At 37.2% G+C, this 16865-nt stretch overlaps 1 protein-coding gene across 3 annotated transcripts in view; it reads left to right on the top strand.

Moving 5' to 3' along the window:
* Nucleotides 1-11798: 11798 nt before the first annotated feature.
* sh2d3ca (SH2 domain containing 3Ca) overlaps nt 11799-16865 on the top strand; it is a 57585-nt gene continuing 52518 nt past the window's right edge. Inside the window, exons 1-3 of one of the 3 annotated variants that reach the window (XM_032570605.1) lie at nt 11799-11974; nt 13737-14000; nt 14098-14569. In XM_032570605.1, coding sequence (XP_032426496.1) covers nt 11956-11974; nt 13737-14000; nt 14098-14569 — 755 coding nt within the window. In that variant the 5' untranslated portion in view covers nt 11799-11955. The remainder of the gene's footprint in view (nt 11975-13736; nt 14001-14097; nt 14570-16865) is intronic. The other 2 variants (XM_032570603.1, XM_032570602.1) reach the window with 2 other exon arrangements.

Raw genomic sequence — 16865 nt, 5'->3', positions numbered from 1 at the left:
AAAAAGTGGGTGCAGAAAAACTGGCCTCTTGTGCACTTTTACAGAAATATGCAGGTTTCTTGGCCTTTTATTTTCTTTCAAATTAGAGACTTCACAGTAACAAGATTCCCACTGTAGATTTGCTCACATCATCGAATATGCAGATAGAAAAACATTAACAGAGAATTATGCAAATGTGCATTGCCGCCTTCTGACACATTTCATGAATTTCAAAACGGGGACAGAGCACATAATTTAACTCTCCCAGTGCTGCCTCATGGCATGATTACTGTTCATTTGACATTGGAAAAAAACATTCAAAAATGCAAAGATGCACCGGAAGGTGAAAGAAATGAATAAAATTTGAATCTTGTCAAAGTTAGCCACTGTCAGAGAGAAGAAGGAATAAATAAAAGTTCTTGTATATTCTTTTATGACATCTTCACTATGCAATGAGTCGAGAACTGTGGCCCACTTTCCTAGTTTGACATATTTCAAGCTAAAAAATAAAAGATGCCTATTCTACTGGGTGGAACAACAGAAATGTACAAAGTACTATATCAATCGTAAATCATCATATCAGTAGTTAAAGTGACAACATAAACCAAAATGAAAAAGCACATGAGCTGTTCATTCAGGCAGTCAGGAGAGAACATTAAGACACATCTAGAACGCACCAGGGATTCCTTGCATTAGTGAAGTGTTCATGATTCATCAAATAATGTTGGCCGAAACTATTGATTACCAAAAACAATACAAAGGTGTGTCTCATGTCTCCCAAAAACACCTTTTGGCATGCACCTAGACTTTGGGAAGATGTTGTGTGGACTGACAGGCAAACAAGTTGCCCCAGAGTGCTGCACAGCAAGGACAATATAATAATTAACATATGTATTAAAAAAAACACACACAGAGAAAAGATTAAATGGGAAAAAAAAACATTCAAAAAGTTGGTGATACTGTGATGCTTTTTGTGACCTGGCAGTAACACAACAGCAAGTGGTGTCATGTTTTTGACAAGACACCACCTGTCAATCATTCTTTGTCAGCAACTGACCAATCAGAGGTCGCAATTTGGAGGACACGCACCTTGCCTGGACGAAATTAACACCACTAACATTACCGGGGTTCGTCATTGCTAATGTGCTGCAGTCATAGATTGTGAAGAAAATAATAGGACATCATGGTCCAACGTTGTCAGCGGGGAAGATGCAATTCATTACATTTCCAAAACCCAAACGGAGTCTGGAATAATGCAGCAAATGGATCAAGGCCTGCAGCCGACCTCATGTCCAGTTGAATCCAGTGATCCAGGGAAACAAACACATGTTCGTCTGCAGGAAGGTAACTGGTAGTAAACATCCAATTTCTAAGGCAGATTTTCACAAGCCAGTTTTATTTAAGTCATTACTCACCTGCTTTGCACGTGCAAAATGCGTTCACAACACGACTTGGATGGGAGTGTCCTGTCTTCCTCTGGCTATTACAGACTTGGGCTTTAATGTTAATTTCTCTGTTGTTTACCGCAAATAACCCTAAAGACCCGATGTAGGACTCGTTGGAGAATTTTGTTGCCTTGGCGTCTTTGCCTCAGTGTTGGTTTAGACGGCAAAAGTGCAAAAAAAAAAGTCTGGGGTAATGCATTGAGTTCCACCACCTTCTTCTTTTGTGTTTTATTTGGCGGATGGCAAACCAATGGAAGGTGCATTTATCGCCACCTATCGGACTGGAGTGTGGGCATCAATGATAGTCAGAGAGAATTAATCAGTACACACATCAATGTGTGTGTATGTATGTTGGATGTCTGTCTGTCTTATTAATCTAATCTATGTAAAAGACCCATTGACAATTTCAAGTAAAACGTCATGGAATGAAAATCATTTACTGCTGCTATGCATACATTTGAACATGTGTGCAGACCGTTCACTTGCAATCGTTTGCAAATAAATTGGAAGAAAAATTAAGCCTCCTCTATTGAATCAGAAAAGCATAGACATTGAAAACTTAATATTACCATAGCAGCCTCAAACAAGCTTCCTGTGGCTATAAGAGAAAAGGTGTTGATGATCTTTAGCGGCTCTCGGAGAGTGGGAGTGTTATCCACCTGTAGCTGCTGCGCATCTGCTGGGATTCATGCACCACAAAAACCTTTATGGCATAATTTACATCACTGTTAACTTTTATCACATTTTTTCCAATGCCTTGAAATCTTATCCATGCCTGAGATTCTCTTATGGCCTACATTACTAATGTGCCGGAGAGAGAAGGAATCTGAGCAAGACATTGAGGTTTCTTACTGACTTGCTACAAATATGGTCTCCTCTGATTGGCTCAAATCTTACAGTGCTTAGCCAGTCACTGCCCCATTAAACCAGGAAAAAAATAACAAATTGTCTACCTGGTACTGCCAACCTAAACGCATATGTTGAATGAAACCACAAATGGAGTGTAAAGTTATGAGAGTTTGCCTACTGTAGTTCCTTGTTATACCTTCCATCTGTGCAAATAAATGATCAATATTTCATGATACAGTGGGAAGCGACCTTGACAGGCTTTCTTGTTCAGGTCAAGCTGTAAATTATGGCCTCGCTTGTGTCTCCATGACTTTATCTTGTTTTTAGTGTTCAGTTCTGATTAGCTCTAATCATACTTGCAAAGGCAATAAAAACTCACTGCCTTCTTGTTGCTCTTCATCCTTATTTCTCCTCTACTCCAGAGTAATTCAGTGAGTGTAAATGCATGCAGGGGAACGGAGAGCTTGAGACCTTTTTTTGGATTCTGTAAACAGCTTTGTCTGAGAAATTATTAAATGGGACACACGGGCATTTTCTGCAGGCTAAGAAAATTAGCATGAAATTCTGCATTATTAATATGAGTGGTATGGTATCAACTCTCTGTTTATGTTTCTGTTAAAGTCAGCCATTTTCTGCTAAAATAATCCCAGTTTAATTCAGTTCAAAGGTTTGTCATTGATCCCAAATAGAAATTAAATAAGCACATAAAGATACTTGGTGCTTAATACCAACTTAGATTTTTGTCAAAAGGAAAAATAAATAAAAACATGGTATGTATTAGAATTTATTTGATCAATCTAGTTAAACACTGAGGAGTCTTCCATTCAAATAATCAATAAACTGTAATTTAAATTAGAAGATGACAGGAAAGGGCTGAAGCTAATGCTCTTTAATCGTTGTTACGACCAACAATGATTGGTCGTTGTTACGACCAATCATTTCTCATCACTTTCAGAGTTAGAGGTCATCTCAAACAACAGTTTTGATAGTCTTGAAGGTTGTTTTTTAGTATTTATGCTCTTCAGTTAGAGAAGATGCTATCAATCCGTGATACCGCACGATCAAAAAGCTTAGATCATATTTATTGTGTGATATTGCATTTTAGTAAACATTGATTGGTAAATTAACTATTTGGTTTGTGAACTTATAGAATATGAAGAGAAGAAGGAGCTTAACCATGGGTGCAGTCAGATGTCAAAGAACTGCAACTGCACAAAGCCAAGAAGATGAGGAAAGTGAAACCCTCCATGCTGCTCAAGTGCCAGTAAGAGCTTAATCCCCAGCTGCTCTGGTAAACTTGGTCAGGAGCCAAGACAAAAAATACAGAACTGAAATGTTTTAATGTAAATGTACAAAGTCAATTTAACATGTAACCAACAAAAGTAAATAAGGTGTTGTTTCAACATTTCTGACTTTCCCCTTTAGTCAGTTAAGAACCTTATGGATTTGTTCCATGATAAAGTTTTACCACAATTTGCTTTTTTTGAAATGTAGTTTATCTTATGTGTTTATGTATCCCATGTCTCACAGCGAACCTTTAATTAATGCACTTTGAGTTATCCTGACAGTGTAAGATTAAAGCTCTTTCTACTAAAAGTGTTAAAAGCTGTAACACCTTGGGACAGCGTTGCTGCATGTGTGGCGCCTGGTGCAGATGGATTCTCTTAATCTTGCCGGACTGCCAGACTGATTAAGGAGTTAGAGACACAGGACACACTCACACACACACACACACACCCACACACACGCCGGAATGGCCTCTTGACTTCTCTGTTGAAGATAACAGCAGTAAACCAACAGCAGATTGTTGGGTAATTAAGCCTATCAGATGTGTCAATGCTTGCTCTCTTTTCATTTAGATGACAGTGACTAAATAACACTCTATATTACTACTGTCACTCTATGAGAACGTCTTTAAGCCACAGTTATTACTGTGGTGGATGGAGGGAGATTTTGGTAAAGGATTGGAAAAACATTTAGCATAAACCAAAATTGTGTGAATTCTGGTCTTTACGTTTGAAATAGTTTTTTTCTAAAATGTATGTGTTGCAGTAATCTATAGCTATATATCCCTTGTTTCTTCTTGGCTTCATGCAAAATATTCAAAAATAGTAAGTGTGCTTCAAGCCTGCATCTTTCACCAGTTTAATACACTTTAATATATAAAAACATATTTGTATGAAATAAAACCACACATGGAGTCAGAGTAATTCTTTTTGATGAATCAAACAAGGAACATATTTTTTTTTATTCAATATGAAGAGCTAAACTTGTAAGTTGCCAAATAATTGATGAGTTATTACCTAATTATAATGCTGATCTATTTCCAGTTGCAAAGCTACATAGGATTTCATTATTTAATTTCTATTTACTTAATAATTTAACAACAGTAAACAAAAAATAAACCATAGATCTGCAATAAATTTTTATAAAGAAGATTCAGACTAGATCTACTATTTGAGGGGCAGAAAATTTTGGAGATATATATGTTTCAGATCTTATGCATATGGCCAGCGCAGTGGATCACAACTCCGTAGTACATTTAGTGTCAATTGTTCCAAAACAGCAGAGTGGTTTTTCTACTGTCTTTGGCGCCCCCTGCAGTCTGGAAAACATTACTACATACTCAGACAAATCTACATAAATTTTTCATACTTGGCTGCTCACATCAAGTAAAAATGTTTTAGAGTTTAAAAACTTCAATTCGTCATCATTTTAAGATCTTATTTTTGAAACAATAAATAATGTATTGTTCATGCATCTTAAAATGGCTCACGTCTCTTTAGAATCTTATCAAACATTAGTAAAATATGGCGTAACAAAGATTCTTACAATTGATGATGCCATTAATTGTTACAACTCAGGTTTATTAAGCTAAAAATATTTAACAATCTTTGCAGAAGTGTAGGTGGTTTGTCACCTCTAGGGGTGCACAAGAAAACTAGGGGTGCACAAACTCGCCTAATTTTAGAGTGGCCAAATAACAAAACATGCATGTTGGATTGTGGGTTAAACCACTGAGAACCATGCAGAGGGAGATTATAAAGACTTCACACAAAGACTATAGCTGGGATTTAAACCCAGGACTTTCTTGCTGCAAGGCAACAGCTGCATCACTGTGCAGGCTGCCATAACAGATAACATTCAATTAAATTAAAGCCCTCACACACGTTCAGTTTGGCAACAAACTGTCAGAAATATGGAGAATATTCTATGATATTGAAATTTTAAAAAAAGATGGGAAGATGAGTTGTGATCTTCTGATAATCTATAAGAAAAAATAATCCAGCACAATTTAACGTTTAAAAAAGGCCTACTTCACTCCTGGGTAAAGCGTCAAACTATTTAGTGACTACAGTATCCATGGTTTATCTTTTTTTGGATACTATTCTGATACACAGCTTTCTTGTTCTTTGGACTGAAAAGAATTTGATTTATAAAAATGCAAAAATAAAACGTTCTTAGAGATCAACCCGATTAAGGCTCTCTTAAAATAGAGCAAAGGATACAAAGGTTTTGTGTGTAATGAGGAAAACGTGCATGTGTGTGTGTTACACTTTAATTTCACCTTGATGACAAACAAGGATTCAATAATTCAGCTCCTACATCCTGTTGTGTTGGGACAAATAGAGGCTGCACCGATACGATGGCTCAATCTGAAACACTGTAATCATGACCTTTGACTTTATACCAGCTGAATGCATTTCACATTCAGTCTTTCAAAGTAAAAGCTTCAGTATGTGTAGTTTAAGTAATGTCACCACTTTTCATTTAACATTTTCATAAAAACATATATATTGTTAAAAAGAACTCTCTTTTGCACTTTTAGACAAAGACAGACTTGATTGTCATTCAACTTTAAAATGTACATATTGAGCGAAATTTTGTTGCAAGGTTCCAATAATGACAAGAAAAAGAATTAGATATATACAGTAGATGAATAAATAATAAAAGGCATCAATAGAAATGTCCAATAAAAAGATTAGTGGGAGTTTAATAGTCTTAATGCTTGAGGAATGAGGCTTTTGTGGAATTTGGTTGTTCTGCATTTGAGGCTGCTGAACCTTTAGCCACAGGACTGCAGGGAGTAAACTATCTGTACTGAATGCTGAAGTTTTTTTTTTTTTTTTTTACTTTTGTATTTTTATCACTAGGGGAAAAATAGTTTTCCTTGATGAAAAGAGACAATTCTTTTCCACTAGCAACAAATTAAAATGCAAGAATGTCTGCTTGTACATTATTGTGACAGTGGTTGTGGCTGATTATCCTAAAGAGAGAAGACAGCGGCAAACTCAAATCATTTTCTAATAAAGACAGTCCTCTTGAAATAATAATCTTATCATATCCCATCACATCAGATCAGATCTTTTTACAAATGAAACGCCCACTGCTTTAAACAGGATATAAAGAATACATTGTTGAAGTCAGTTTGGATTATATTTCTAATTCATTAAAGGTGATGTAGAGGAACTATGCAGCAGTTAACCTTTAAAAAAATGTAATTACTGAAAGTTTGGATGGAATAGCAGAAGAAGTGATTACAGTTTTCACCCTAGACTGAATAATCCCAGCAAATAACTGAGAATAAGAGAATCCTCACTAAACATCATAATGCGTCAATAATTATCTAGAAGGCAACTTGTTCAAGACAATCTTGGAAGAAAAACTGTTATAGGCTGCAAAAGACTTAAGACTGAGACATTCACCCTCCAGTAGGACAATGAACTTAAACATACTGCTAGAGCAACAAAGATTAAAATAGGTTTGAGTTAAAATGCAACTGAAAAATTCCAGCGCTAAATCCAAATGAAAATCTGTGGCAAGGTGTAAAACTTTTCTAAATCCTGTCGTGGAGAAACTATCGGAAAAATACTAAGTGAACCACTACGCTGTGAAAATAAATTTAAAGAACAAGATATAGCATAAAATTGCAGAGACCTAAGTGCTTTTGATACTGTTTTAATAAGGCTTCAGTGTGTAACTCTGTAGTATTTGTGTCGGTGTGACTGATTTTTGACATCGTATGGGGAAACAGAGACCTGAATTATTGAAGGCTTGTTTTTCATCAAGGTCAAATTAAGGTATCACACACAGGCTCAGGTGCACCCACACACACACACGCACACCCCCCCACACACACGCCCACACGCACACACGCACACACACACAGACATCACACAGCCATCAAGCCTGACAAATTACTTCTGTGAAAAACAAGGGAGGGACACAAAGGAAAAATGAAACATGTTACTCCTTTAGGGTCTGTATGTGTGTGTGCGCGTGTCACTATAACCCATTTCTCTTGCCTTCATCTCTAGCCACTGCAGAGCTGAGGTCAGTTGTCACATGCTCTTGTTTCCGTTTGAAGTTTCGGTTTAGCTACACACAGTCAAGAAAAAGATTTCATCATCAAACATATGAGATCCTGAGATTTTTTTTTTAGAATAACAGCAGATTTTTCTGCAGACGCATGTTTGTCGACCCTGATTATTGTCGTCCTCGAGTTGAAGGAAAAAGCAAAATGATGGTGCCTTCATTCTGTTGGCTTAATGGGGTGGTTGAGTAAGGCAAGTTTGACTTTGTGAAAAGTCCTGTCTTCATTTTATAAATATATATTTTGCTCGCTTTTACTAATAATCTCTGCTGTGGCTTTTGTTGTTATATTATGACATTTGTTTTTCATTAATCAATCTGGGCCACTGCATTAATGAGTGTACAAAAAGTTACCCTCTACCCTTTTATATCAGGGTCATTTTTATTTTAAGTTATGTTTGGTATATACAGCACTTTCATAACAACTGAAGGTAACATAGTTACTTCACTGTGTTATAAAATGGCACAATATGTCTGGAAAATATATAATACAGCCCCTCTGAGTTATATTTCATCTACATCTTGACTGCCTGTGACACAGTGGATGTAGCTCTGCATTATGTAAAAAGTCTTGTAAAGTTTGTCTGATTTGCTTCACCACCCTTTCATGATCAGTCTGTTTGGATTAAACAAGAATTATGCAAGGCTTGAATTTTAAAACAGTTTGTATTTTTGAGATTGATCGAAGCTGCTTTGCAGTTTTTCATTTTTTAATGTCCTTCTTTTGAAATGCAGTTTGACACAAAGCACACTCAAAGCCCTTTTTTTGCCACCTGTCTGCAGTTTTGTTCAGAATAACTAACCCCAGTTACTGACTGTTTTTTATGGATTACTTCAGCATTATAATTTTAGACATGAAAATATTTAACTATTTTATGAAGCAGAAGTTGACATTTAATTTTGCTGACAAAGTGACAATTGGTTACAGTTGCACCTACATCACATACAGGATGCACGTTTCATTTTCCCATGCTATTTTTAGCTAAAAAATCTGTTTAGGTATTTCTGATCTGTTGCATGAAGCATATCACACTGATCTACATTTTCACAGTTCAAACTCCTACAACACTGCTGTGGTTCAGTGCTGACAGGAAGGAAAGGGACATTTTTGCTAAAGCCTAGCGCAGCTGGCAAACAGGAAGTGAAGAAATATTAGTCAGATGGAAGTCTACATATACAAATATACTCTGAATTGGTTGCCATAACCTATATGTATAAAACAGCAGAAGTGCTTTAGTTAGATTTTATGAGAACATTTCTAAATTTACTATACAAACTTATAAAACATGCAAATACATATAGGCCTATGCATTACAAATTGAATAGTGAACATGTTGCACCTCACGTTTCTTTCTTTGTGGTGTATCAGCACACACAAAGTGAATATTCACACCTCAGCAATGACTCATGTCTAAAAATATATGCCTCTACAGCTTGTTTAACCATTTGATGATTGAGATAATCAAAACTAAAATTTTAAATTTCTTCTTAAAGAAATATTAGTTGATCATACTTTTCCTAGTACTGACCCCCAAAACGTGGTGGATGCTGCTAATTTACTATACATTTTTTTGTATTTACATGTCTTCTTCAGTATTTTGGTTGATCAGTTTGATCTTTGATTTTCTAACTGCACACTACACAACATGATGTCATAGTGCGGTACAAGAACTGTAAAAGAAATTGATGAGAATGCAAACAACATAATTGAAACTTTCAGAAATCCTGATGAAAGGTCTGGTAAGTTGCAACTGTTGGTCTTGATTTGACTTGCATGTATCTGGGATTAACACCTTTATGGTCTGCTTATCTATGTTGGTGTTTAGCTGCAAAACTGAAAATGAGATTAATTCTCCACTGCTCTAATTATCTCACACTGAAAGACACAACATTTGGGTAGCATGTAAACAGCTACTAGAGCGATAACCAGGTGACATGTATTTACTGTCAATGCACGATGTGAACGGTTCCTAAACTTACATTTTCTCCTTTCTAAAACTTTTGCTAACAATTGTGGAATTGAAATTATTAGAAGAAACACAGATGTACTATATGCATTGAGGCAGGATGTTTTATCAGTCTGTTCCTATGTGGAGCTATTGAGTGTTTAACTTCTGCAGTAGCGTCCCCGTGAATAGCACCACTCCTGTGCTGAACCTGAATTTGACACACAGAAAATCTGTACAATAAATATGAGCCTTCCAGGTGTTGTGGTAATTGTTAAATATTAAAGATTTTTGATTTTTTTTGGAGTGAGGTTCTGTGAAGTTATAATCAGTTTAACCTGTTTTTGGTGCAGTAGCAGACTGGTGGGTGTGAGCTACTCTGGAAAATTAAAACAACTGACAGGCTCAAACAATGTCATTTCACATGAAAGCATAGATATTTTCCTGAAAAAAAAAAAGAGATAGTTTTAAAGAATCTCACTGGAAAAATAATCTACAGTAACTCTTTATGGTTTACAAAAAAAATTAGGCATTATTTTTGCTAAATTTCCTGAAGAAGAAATGTAAAAAAATAATGCTGATTGTGATCTATCTGCAGCAGAGGCTTTATCACCTCTCATGGTTCTTCATTTTAGTGCTAACTCAATAAATGGGTGTTACAGTACTTCAGCCAGACCCATTACGTAAGAAATACAGTATGTGGCAAGATAGGTACATAGCCACTTTCTGTTTGGCACAGAATGTCAAGCTCTTTCTATACTTATATTTGCAGCTAGCTATAACTATGCTGCTTTTGGATAACAACAAAAACTAAAACTCAGTTGTTTTCAAATTCATAAACAGCAACATCTACACCAGTAAATAACTTGGCAATCTACCTGGCCCAGCTTTACTTACCCCTGCGGTATGCAATGATGACAAATTTATAGTAATCATCAGATGACAATGAATTTGGATTTTCCCCCTATTTTTGTTGTTTTTCTTTTATTTTCTCTAATGCAGCAGCTCTCCTCTATGAAGGTCATTCTGGTGACCACTGACAGCTGAAGCCGTTTAGCGGATTTACCTGGCTGGGCGTTGTGGAAGCAGTTCTCCTTGACTTCAATACTTGGTTGTCTGTTATTAAGCCTCCCAGTGAAACCAACTAAACTTGGTGTTAAGAACCCTTGAGCCACTTTACCTGTTGTTAACCTCTTGCATATATCTGGATTTAGATTCCATTGGAACTGCTCTGAAGTTCTCCCCTGTGCAGCTGTGGAAGTCTCTTATACATCTTCAAGAATACATCCCTCCAACAGAGATCCTTCCTGTGAGAACTCACCTTTCTATATGAAGCAGCTGCTCTTGCCTTTCCATCCACCCAGCAGCCCAGTCACCCCACCCTCTGAAGATGATACCTGGAATAAAAAATAGGAAATTAACAACTACTAGGTTGCTGGAAAACCTAGCCCGATAAAATCCAGCTCCTGGTTCTGCACCATTTGCTTCATTCTGTGGGTTTGGGCTCTCAGATATTGAGAAATTATTGCTTTCTGCAGGCGTTGACTCTGTTGAAGTTTGAAATTATACCCAGTCGCCTACGTTTGTCCGTGACATATGTAATGCGCCAGTTCGGCACTATGAAGTTTATCGGAAATTGCCTGTGCTGCAAACAAGCGTCCTCCACGGTGAAGAGAGAAGTGTCGAGCTGAACAAGGCGACTGTTATGTTGATTCAATATTTGGAAGCATGGCCGACACAGACTGAACGGCTTCGTTCACTTCCTCTGCTGCCATTGCTAAAACTAGATAACTTCTCTTTATGGTCGCTGATTGGCCGGCAGAAATTCTACCGGAGAAATCCAAGTGAATGGTACAGACTGGGCTGTGAAGCGAGAATGGAATCGAGTGAAATTGCATACATGCATATACTTTGAGCAGGGATGAATCTCAACAAATTACAAAGCACAATTAAGTACAATTAGCTCTATATGTAAACTACAGATGAAAAATTAAAGATGCTATGGAAAATGGAAAATTATTTGTTTCAATTCCATTGCACTTTTGTATTCACAGCCACAAGGAAACCTTTGTAAATGTCATTTTTTTATCAGTGTCTTTCAGCCTGGTGCCTTGTCAGTTTGGGGCTCTTCATTTCCTCTTCACTTTGGTGTTTGCAGTCTTTTCACAGGAAGTTATGGTCTGCCCTGCCCCTGCTGCACATCTCTGTTTTGTTTTCTTGCAAGCAGAGTGTGAGAAGCGGCTTACCCTTATCTGATAAATGCCTCAGCTCTTCTTCTTGTTTGAGAAAAAGCTGCCGTTCATCTTCTCCTCTGCTTTGCTGCAGCTGATCCATCTGTCACTCAACTGCAGCCGGGTGCCACCATGAGCTTTCGGAAACTTAGTGAGTATCATCCGTGCGTGTGTGAACCTGTTGTTAATATTTGTGGCTATTTTTACATATGTTGCTCCATCATCCAGTTTTGCAATGTCTTAGTTATGAGGCATACCAAAAGTGTTTCATTTTAAAAAGCATATCAACTATGTAGAGCTTCAAACTCACACTGGTGTGGAAAAAACTAATGGTGGCAAAAGACGGACAAAAAAAAATCCCTTAGTGAAACCTGCTATGACTCAGGAGGAGTCAAGTATTCACAGAATAATGCAAATACAAAGTTTCCTTCATTTGAAGGAAATGAGTTTCTTCATTTGAAGAATGAAAGAAACTTTGGATTTTAAAGTTTTTAAAGATTTTAAAGATGAAAGATTTCCTTTAATTGAGCTCATCAGACAAACTAATCAACCCTGCTCTTTGAAATTAATTATAGTGATTCAAAGAGCCCTGACACAATACCATCTATAAATTTAATAGCACAACAAAAAATGTAATCTTTATGACACTTAAATCCAATTTGCATAATAATTTGGAACACAGTGTACATTATATTGATCTTTGGGCTGCACAGTTGTAGGTAGCACTGTTGCCTTGCAGTGAGAAGGTTCTGGGTTTGAATTCTGGCTTGTGGTCCTTCAGCATGGAGTTTGCATATTTTTTCTGTGTGGATTTCCCCTGGGTACTCGGGCTTCCTTCCAAAAGCATTACTGTTGGGCTAACAGGTCTTTCTAAAGGCGTTCTTAGGTGTAGGGGCGTGCATGTGTGTGTGCGGGTGTTGACACGGATTAACTTTATGGACTTAAAATGCAACTACACGTGGTCCATTCTCAACGTCAGTGCCAATCATATTGTCATCCTCCTCACTGTATGACTCTCAGTAAACACAAATGACTTGTTGACTATTTTTATACGATGTGCTGCTGCTAGATTCTAAACTCTCAAAGAGCAGAAAAGTAACAAAAAACAAATTTAAGCACCGGTAACCCCAAGTAATGTTGTTGCCGACCAACATGGGATATTTCAAGGGTAACTTCTTCCAGTCTGGCCTTGTGGGAGCTATGTGTTAAAAGTGGAAATAGTGAAACAATTTTGTAATTTAGAAATAATTGGAAATGGTCAAATAAGATAAAAAAATTGCATCTGGACTGGACATGCAGATAAACAATATTAAACTTGTTACATGAGTTTTGTCCCTAGATTTAGATCTTAACCCCCAAAGGAATAGATATTACAGTTTTTAGGTTTTGAAATCTGCACCTCGAAGGATTTGTAGGTTTGCCGTTTCCTTTACGTAAATGAACAACAAACATAATATTTGAATTCACAATATCTACATACAGTAAATTGTTAAATGCAGAGATGGCTCATTTGTTGCAAATTTGGGATTTTTAAATTAATAATTTGAGTTTATAAATTACAGCAAACTGCTTTGTCCCTTGCAGGGTTATTATTTTCAGAATCTTTTACACTGTTTATTGAGATGCAAAGTTTGATGGCCACATTGTGGGCAATCTTGGGTGGGTCTGTTCCACTTCTCTTTCATTGTCGCTTCTGCTTTTCAGTTATTTTAGGAGATGCTATGCAATGTTAAATTATTTAAATACTGAGTAGTTTCCTATAAATGAAATGAATTATGTAAAAAAAAATAGTTAAAAAAAGGGAATCTCCAAAGTATCATTTTGAATTGATATAATTTCTGTAATATTCAAAATGTTGCAGAGTTGTCAGACCCATCTCACCAATGCATGCTCTCAAACTGTTCCCATTTAAGGTTTCAAATGGTTTGGCAGCCTAACCAACATCTCTTTTCGTCGCTCCACTGACAAATCGGACTCAAAGGCCTCCAAGTCAAAGACTGGAGATGATGGCGAATGTGCTGCCTCAGCTAAGTTGAGCCCAGTTGTTGAGACAACACTGGACGATCTGGGGGCAATGCGTCCTCGAACTGCCAGCTACATCCGCTCCAGTGAGGACTACACACATGTGGGCACGCTGCCTCGGCTGCTGATGAGAAAGAGGGACAAAAGCAGCAAAGGTGAGCAGGAGTGATGTCCAACAAATTATTGCAAATGATTTTTTTACTGTAATTTTTTTCTGAAACAGAGAGTTTCTAATAACCCATCTCGCTACAGCAGTCTCCAGCAGCAGTAAAAAGACTAAAGAGAAGAGCAGCATCAACAGAAGTCAAAGCCAGAGACCAGCAGGAGACAAGAAAGAGGTTTCACAGACACTTATAGTTTCCTTGTCCAGGACATCTGAGGTTAAAGCAGAAGTCGCTGCTGACACCGGGTTGAAAGAAGTCCCTTCAGCTGAGGGTGCAGAAAATGTCCCAGATGTTACTTCAACTGATTCCAAGACGCAGTCTGAACCTGTAGAAGATCCCACAGTCAACCAAATCATCCATTCTGGACACAATACCGCCAGTGAGGAAGTGCTACCACCTGGTGGTTCAGATGTAGTACATCAGTTGGAGGAGAAGAAAGTGTTGAACCCTGAAGAGACTCCGGTTAGTCAAGAAAGAGAAGGAACTATAGAAAGTGATGGATTAGAGCTAAAGGAGGATGAACAGAAAGCAGAGATGGATGAAGGAAACGACATTTACTGGTGAGTTTCTGTCTTCTAGTTTTCTTTGATTGTGAAAAAAACATTTGTGTACAATTATGATTATTATTGAATCATGTTTCCTTTTATTCATCTTTTTAGTTTGATGAGAACAATGTTTTTTTTAATTGACAATTGACACTAACATAAATTTGTTTTTAAAGTATTACTGATTAAACTTTAAAAATTGTGTAGGTTTATGTTATTAAAGCTACAGTTTAATCAGTAATACTTTTAGAACAAATTTATGCCAGATCATGATTTCTTGGGTAATGTCAAATTGTCATAACAAAGACATTTTGAATAATGTCAACTTTGTATTAAAAGTGTCATGATTTACCAAATGACACTTTATGACAGCAGTCATAAATATTCATAAAGACGTACTCATGTTCATGACAGATGTTATGTCATGTTTATGACGGTGTCATGACAGTCTTATTCACAACCTGTTAAATAAACGGACCACTCTGTCTGTCCCTTTTACATAATCTATGGTACAATGAGGGAATGATGCACACAGAATTAAAATATAAATGCTTGGTCACATATATACGTACACTCCCACTAAATGTATTTCAAATAGTTGCATTGGAACAAAAATGTTTATGCGACAGAACTCATTTCAGTGATCCACTAGTTTAGATTTCAGGTTAACCTGTTAGTTGTCCGCTTGCAACACCAATTAAACCCAAGTTTCAACCATCTTGGATCATAAAATCTACAATAAAGTTATACTTGCGCACCAAATCTTCTTTTCAAATTTCAGCTGCATGTTTTTTTTTATCCTTCTACTATAAAGAGAGATCATTTGAAAAGGTATCCTGAAAAGCCCAAAGTGAATGATATTCAGTGTTTTGGTGAGCATGTGTCAGATTTACCAGCACTGGTAAAGAAAGCAGGGTTCTTCAACCCTGTGGTAGGCAGAACTGTCATCTTAGTTTGACTGCTATGCACATACACAAAGCGATACATGTTACACTGCAAGCATAGTCTTCTTTTAAATGATGCGTGTAAAGTGAGAAGATACTTGGATTCATTCCTCTGCTTTTTAAGGCAGCAACCAATATTGATTGCTTTTATTGATCAAATGCGTCTGGAAGGCTGCCGGTCGGCTGCTGGTTGGATGATTTCTCATTTAGCATTGATTTGCTCTTACACACAAAAGATCCTGGGAAATTAGTGTTCTTTGGGCTTATTGTGTATGTTTCTCACGGGGGCAGCTGATTTATTAATAACTTTGGATCTTTGGGAGCTTAAGGGAGAAATTAAACCTCTATATGTGCCCAGGGCACCTTCACCCAGACAGCTTGTATTCCCTGCACCGTCATCCCTGGACATGTGAAAGACAGAACCCGTAGGATCTCCTGCATAAACGCAGAGGGCACATATTAGGTTTCATTAGTGCCCTGAGGGCGTGTGCTTGTTTAAAAGTACAGGCTGTATATGTGCTGCCATGTAAAGACTCCCATGTGTGAGCAGAGAGTGTCTGGCTGCCCATTAGTTCAGCTCAGTTACCGTGGGAAATAAAGCTCTGTACATCAGGCTCATTCAACAGCTCTCCCTCCTACAGTATGTCAGCTCAACCCCAAATCACCACTCTGTCTGTCCGTCTCTCCGACTGCCTCTGCTCTGTGTAGCTCTTTGTGTCTTTTCCCTTCTCAGCTGCCTGACAGTATCTCTTGCTTCTTTTGGTAGTTGGAAAAAGAAGAAAATAGAAATGGCATGCCGCCAGTGTGTTTCTGTGAAAATCAGCTCATCTGACAAATGTGAGGTTTATTCTGTAGCCTTAAGAAGTTTGTTTGTGTTTCACTATTTTAAACTGATATCTGTTTGACATGTGTGGTATGAGATAAAATTGAACAATGGTTCAGCTGTCCCTCCCTGTACCTGGTTTCATTCGGTTTCTTTAACAAAACACTAAACTTTTATTTGTTCTGTATGTGTACCACAATTTAATTGTTAAAAAACTTTTCACATTACTTGTTTTATAGAGCTCAGAAATGTACGCTGTTCTTCTGACTAATTTAAAATGGTCCCAAATTCTCAGCTCAGGCAAGTATAAGGGAAATCCATGCATATGCAAAACAAAATGGAGTGTAGGTATATATGTATATATAAGAACCATACTTCATTTTCTGTGCGGCTTCAAAGACTGGGTCTTTAGAGCCCCCGTGTTTGAAAAAAGTTTGCTGCTAGTCTCTAGTTTCTCTAGTCTCTAGTCACGCTATTTATGTGTTCACTTTATTGCTTTTATATTAAAAACATTTGGCTTCCGCACATGGATATTTTCACACAT

The sequence above is a fragment of the Xiphophorus hellerii genome, chromosome 8 (genome assembly GCF_003331165.1).
Source record: "Xiphophorus hellerii strain 12219 chromosome 8, Xiphophorus_hellerii-4.1, whole genome shotgun sequence".
NCBI classification, from domain to species: Eukaryota; Metazoa; Chordata; class Actinopteri; order Cyprinodontiformes; family Poeciliidae; genus Xiphophorus; species Xiphophorus hellerii.
Note: the sequence above shows the minus strand (reverse complement) of the source record. Positions and strands in the feature narration are given on the sequence as shown.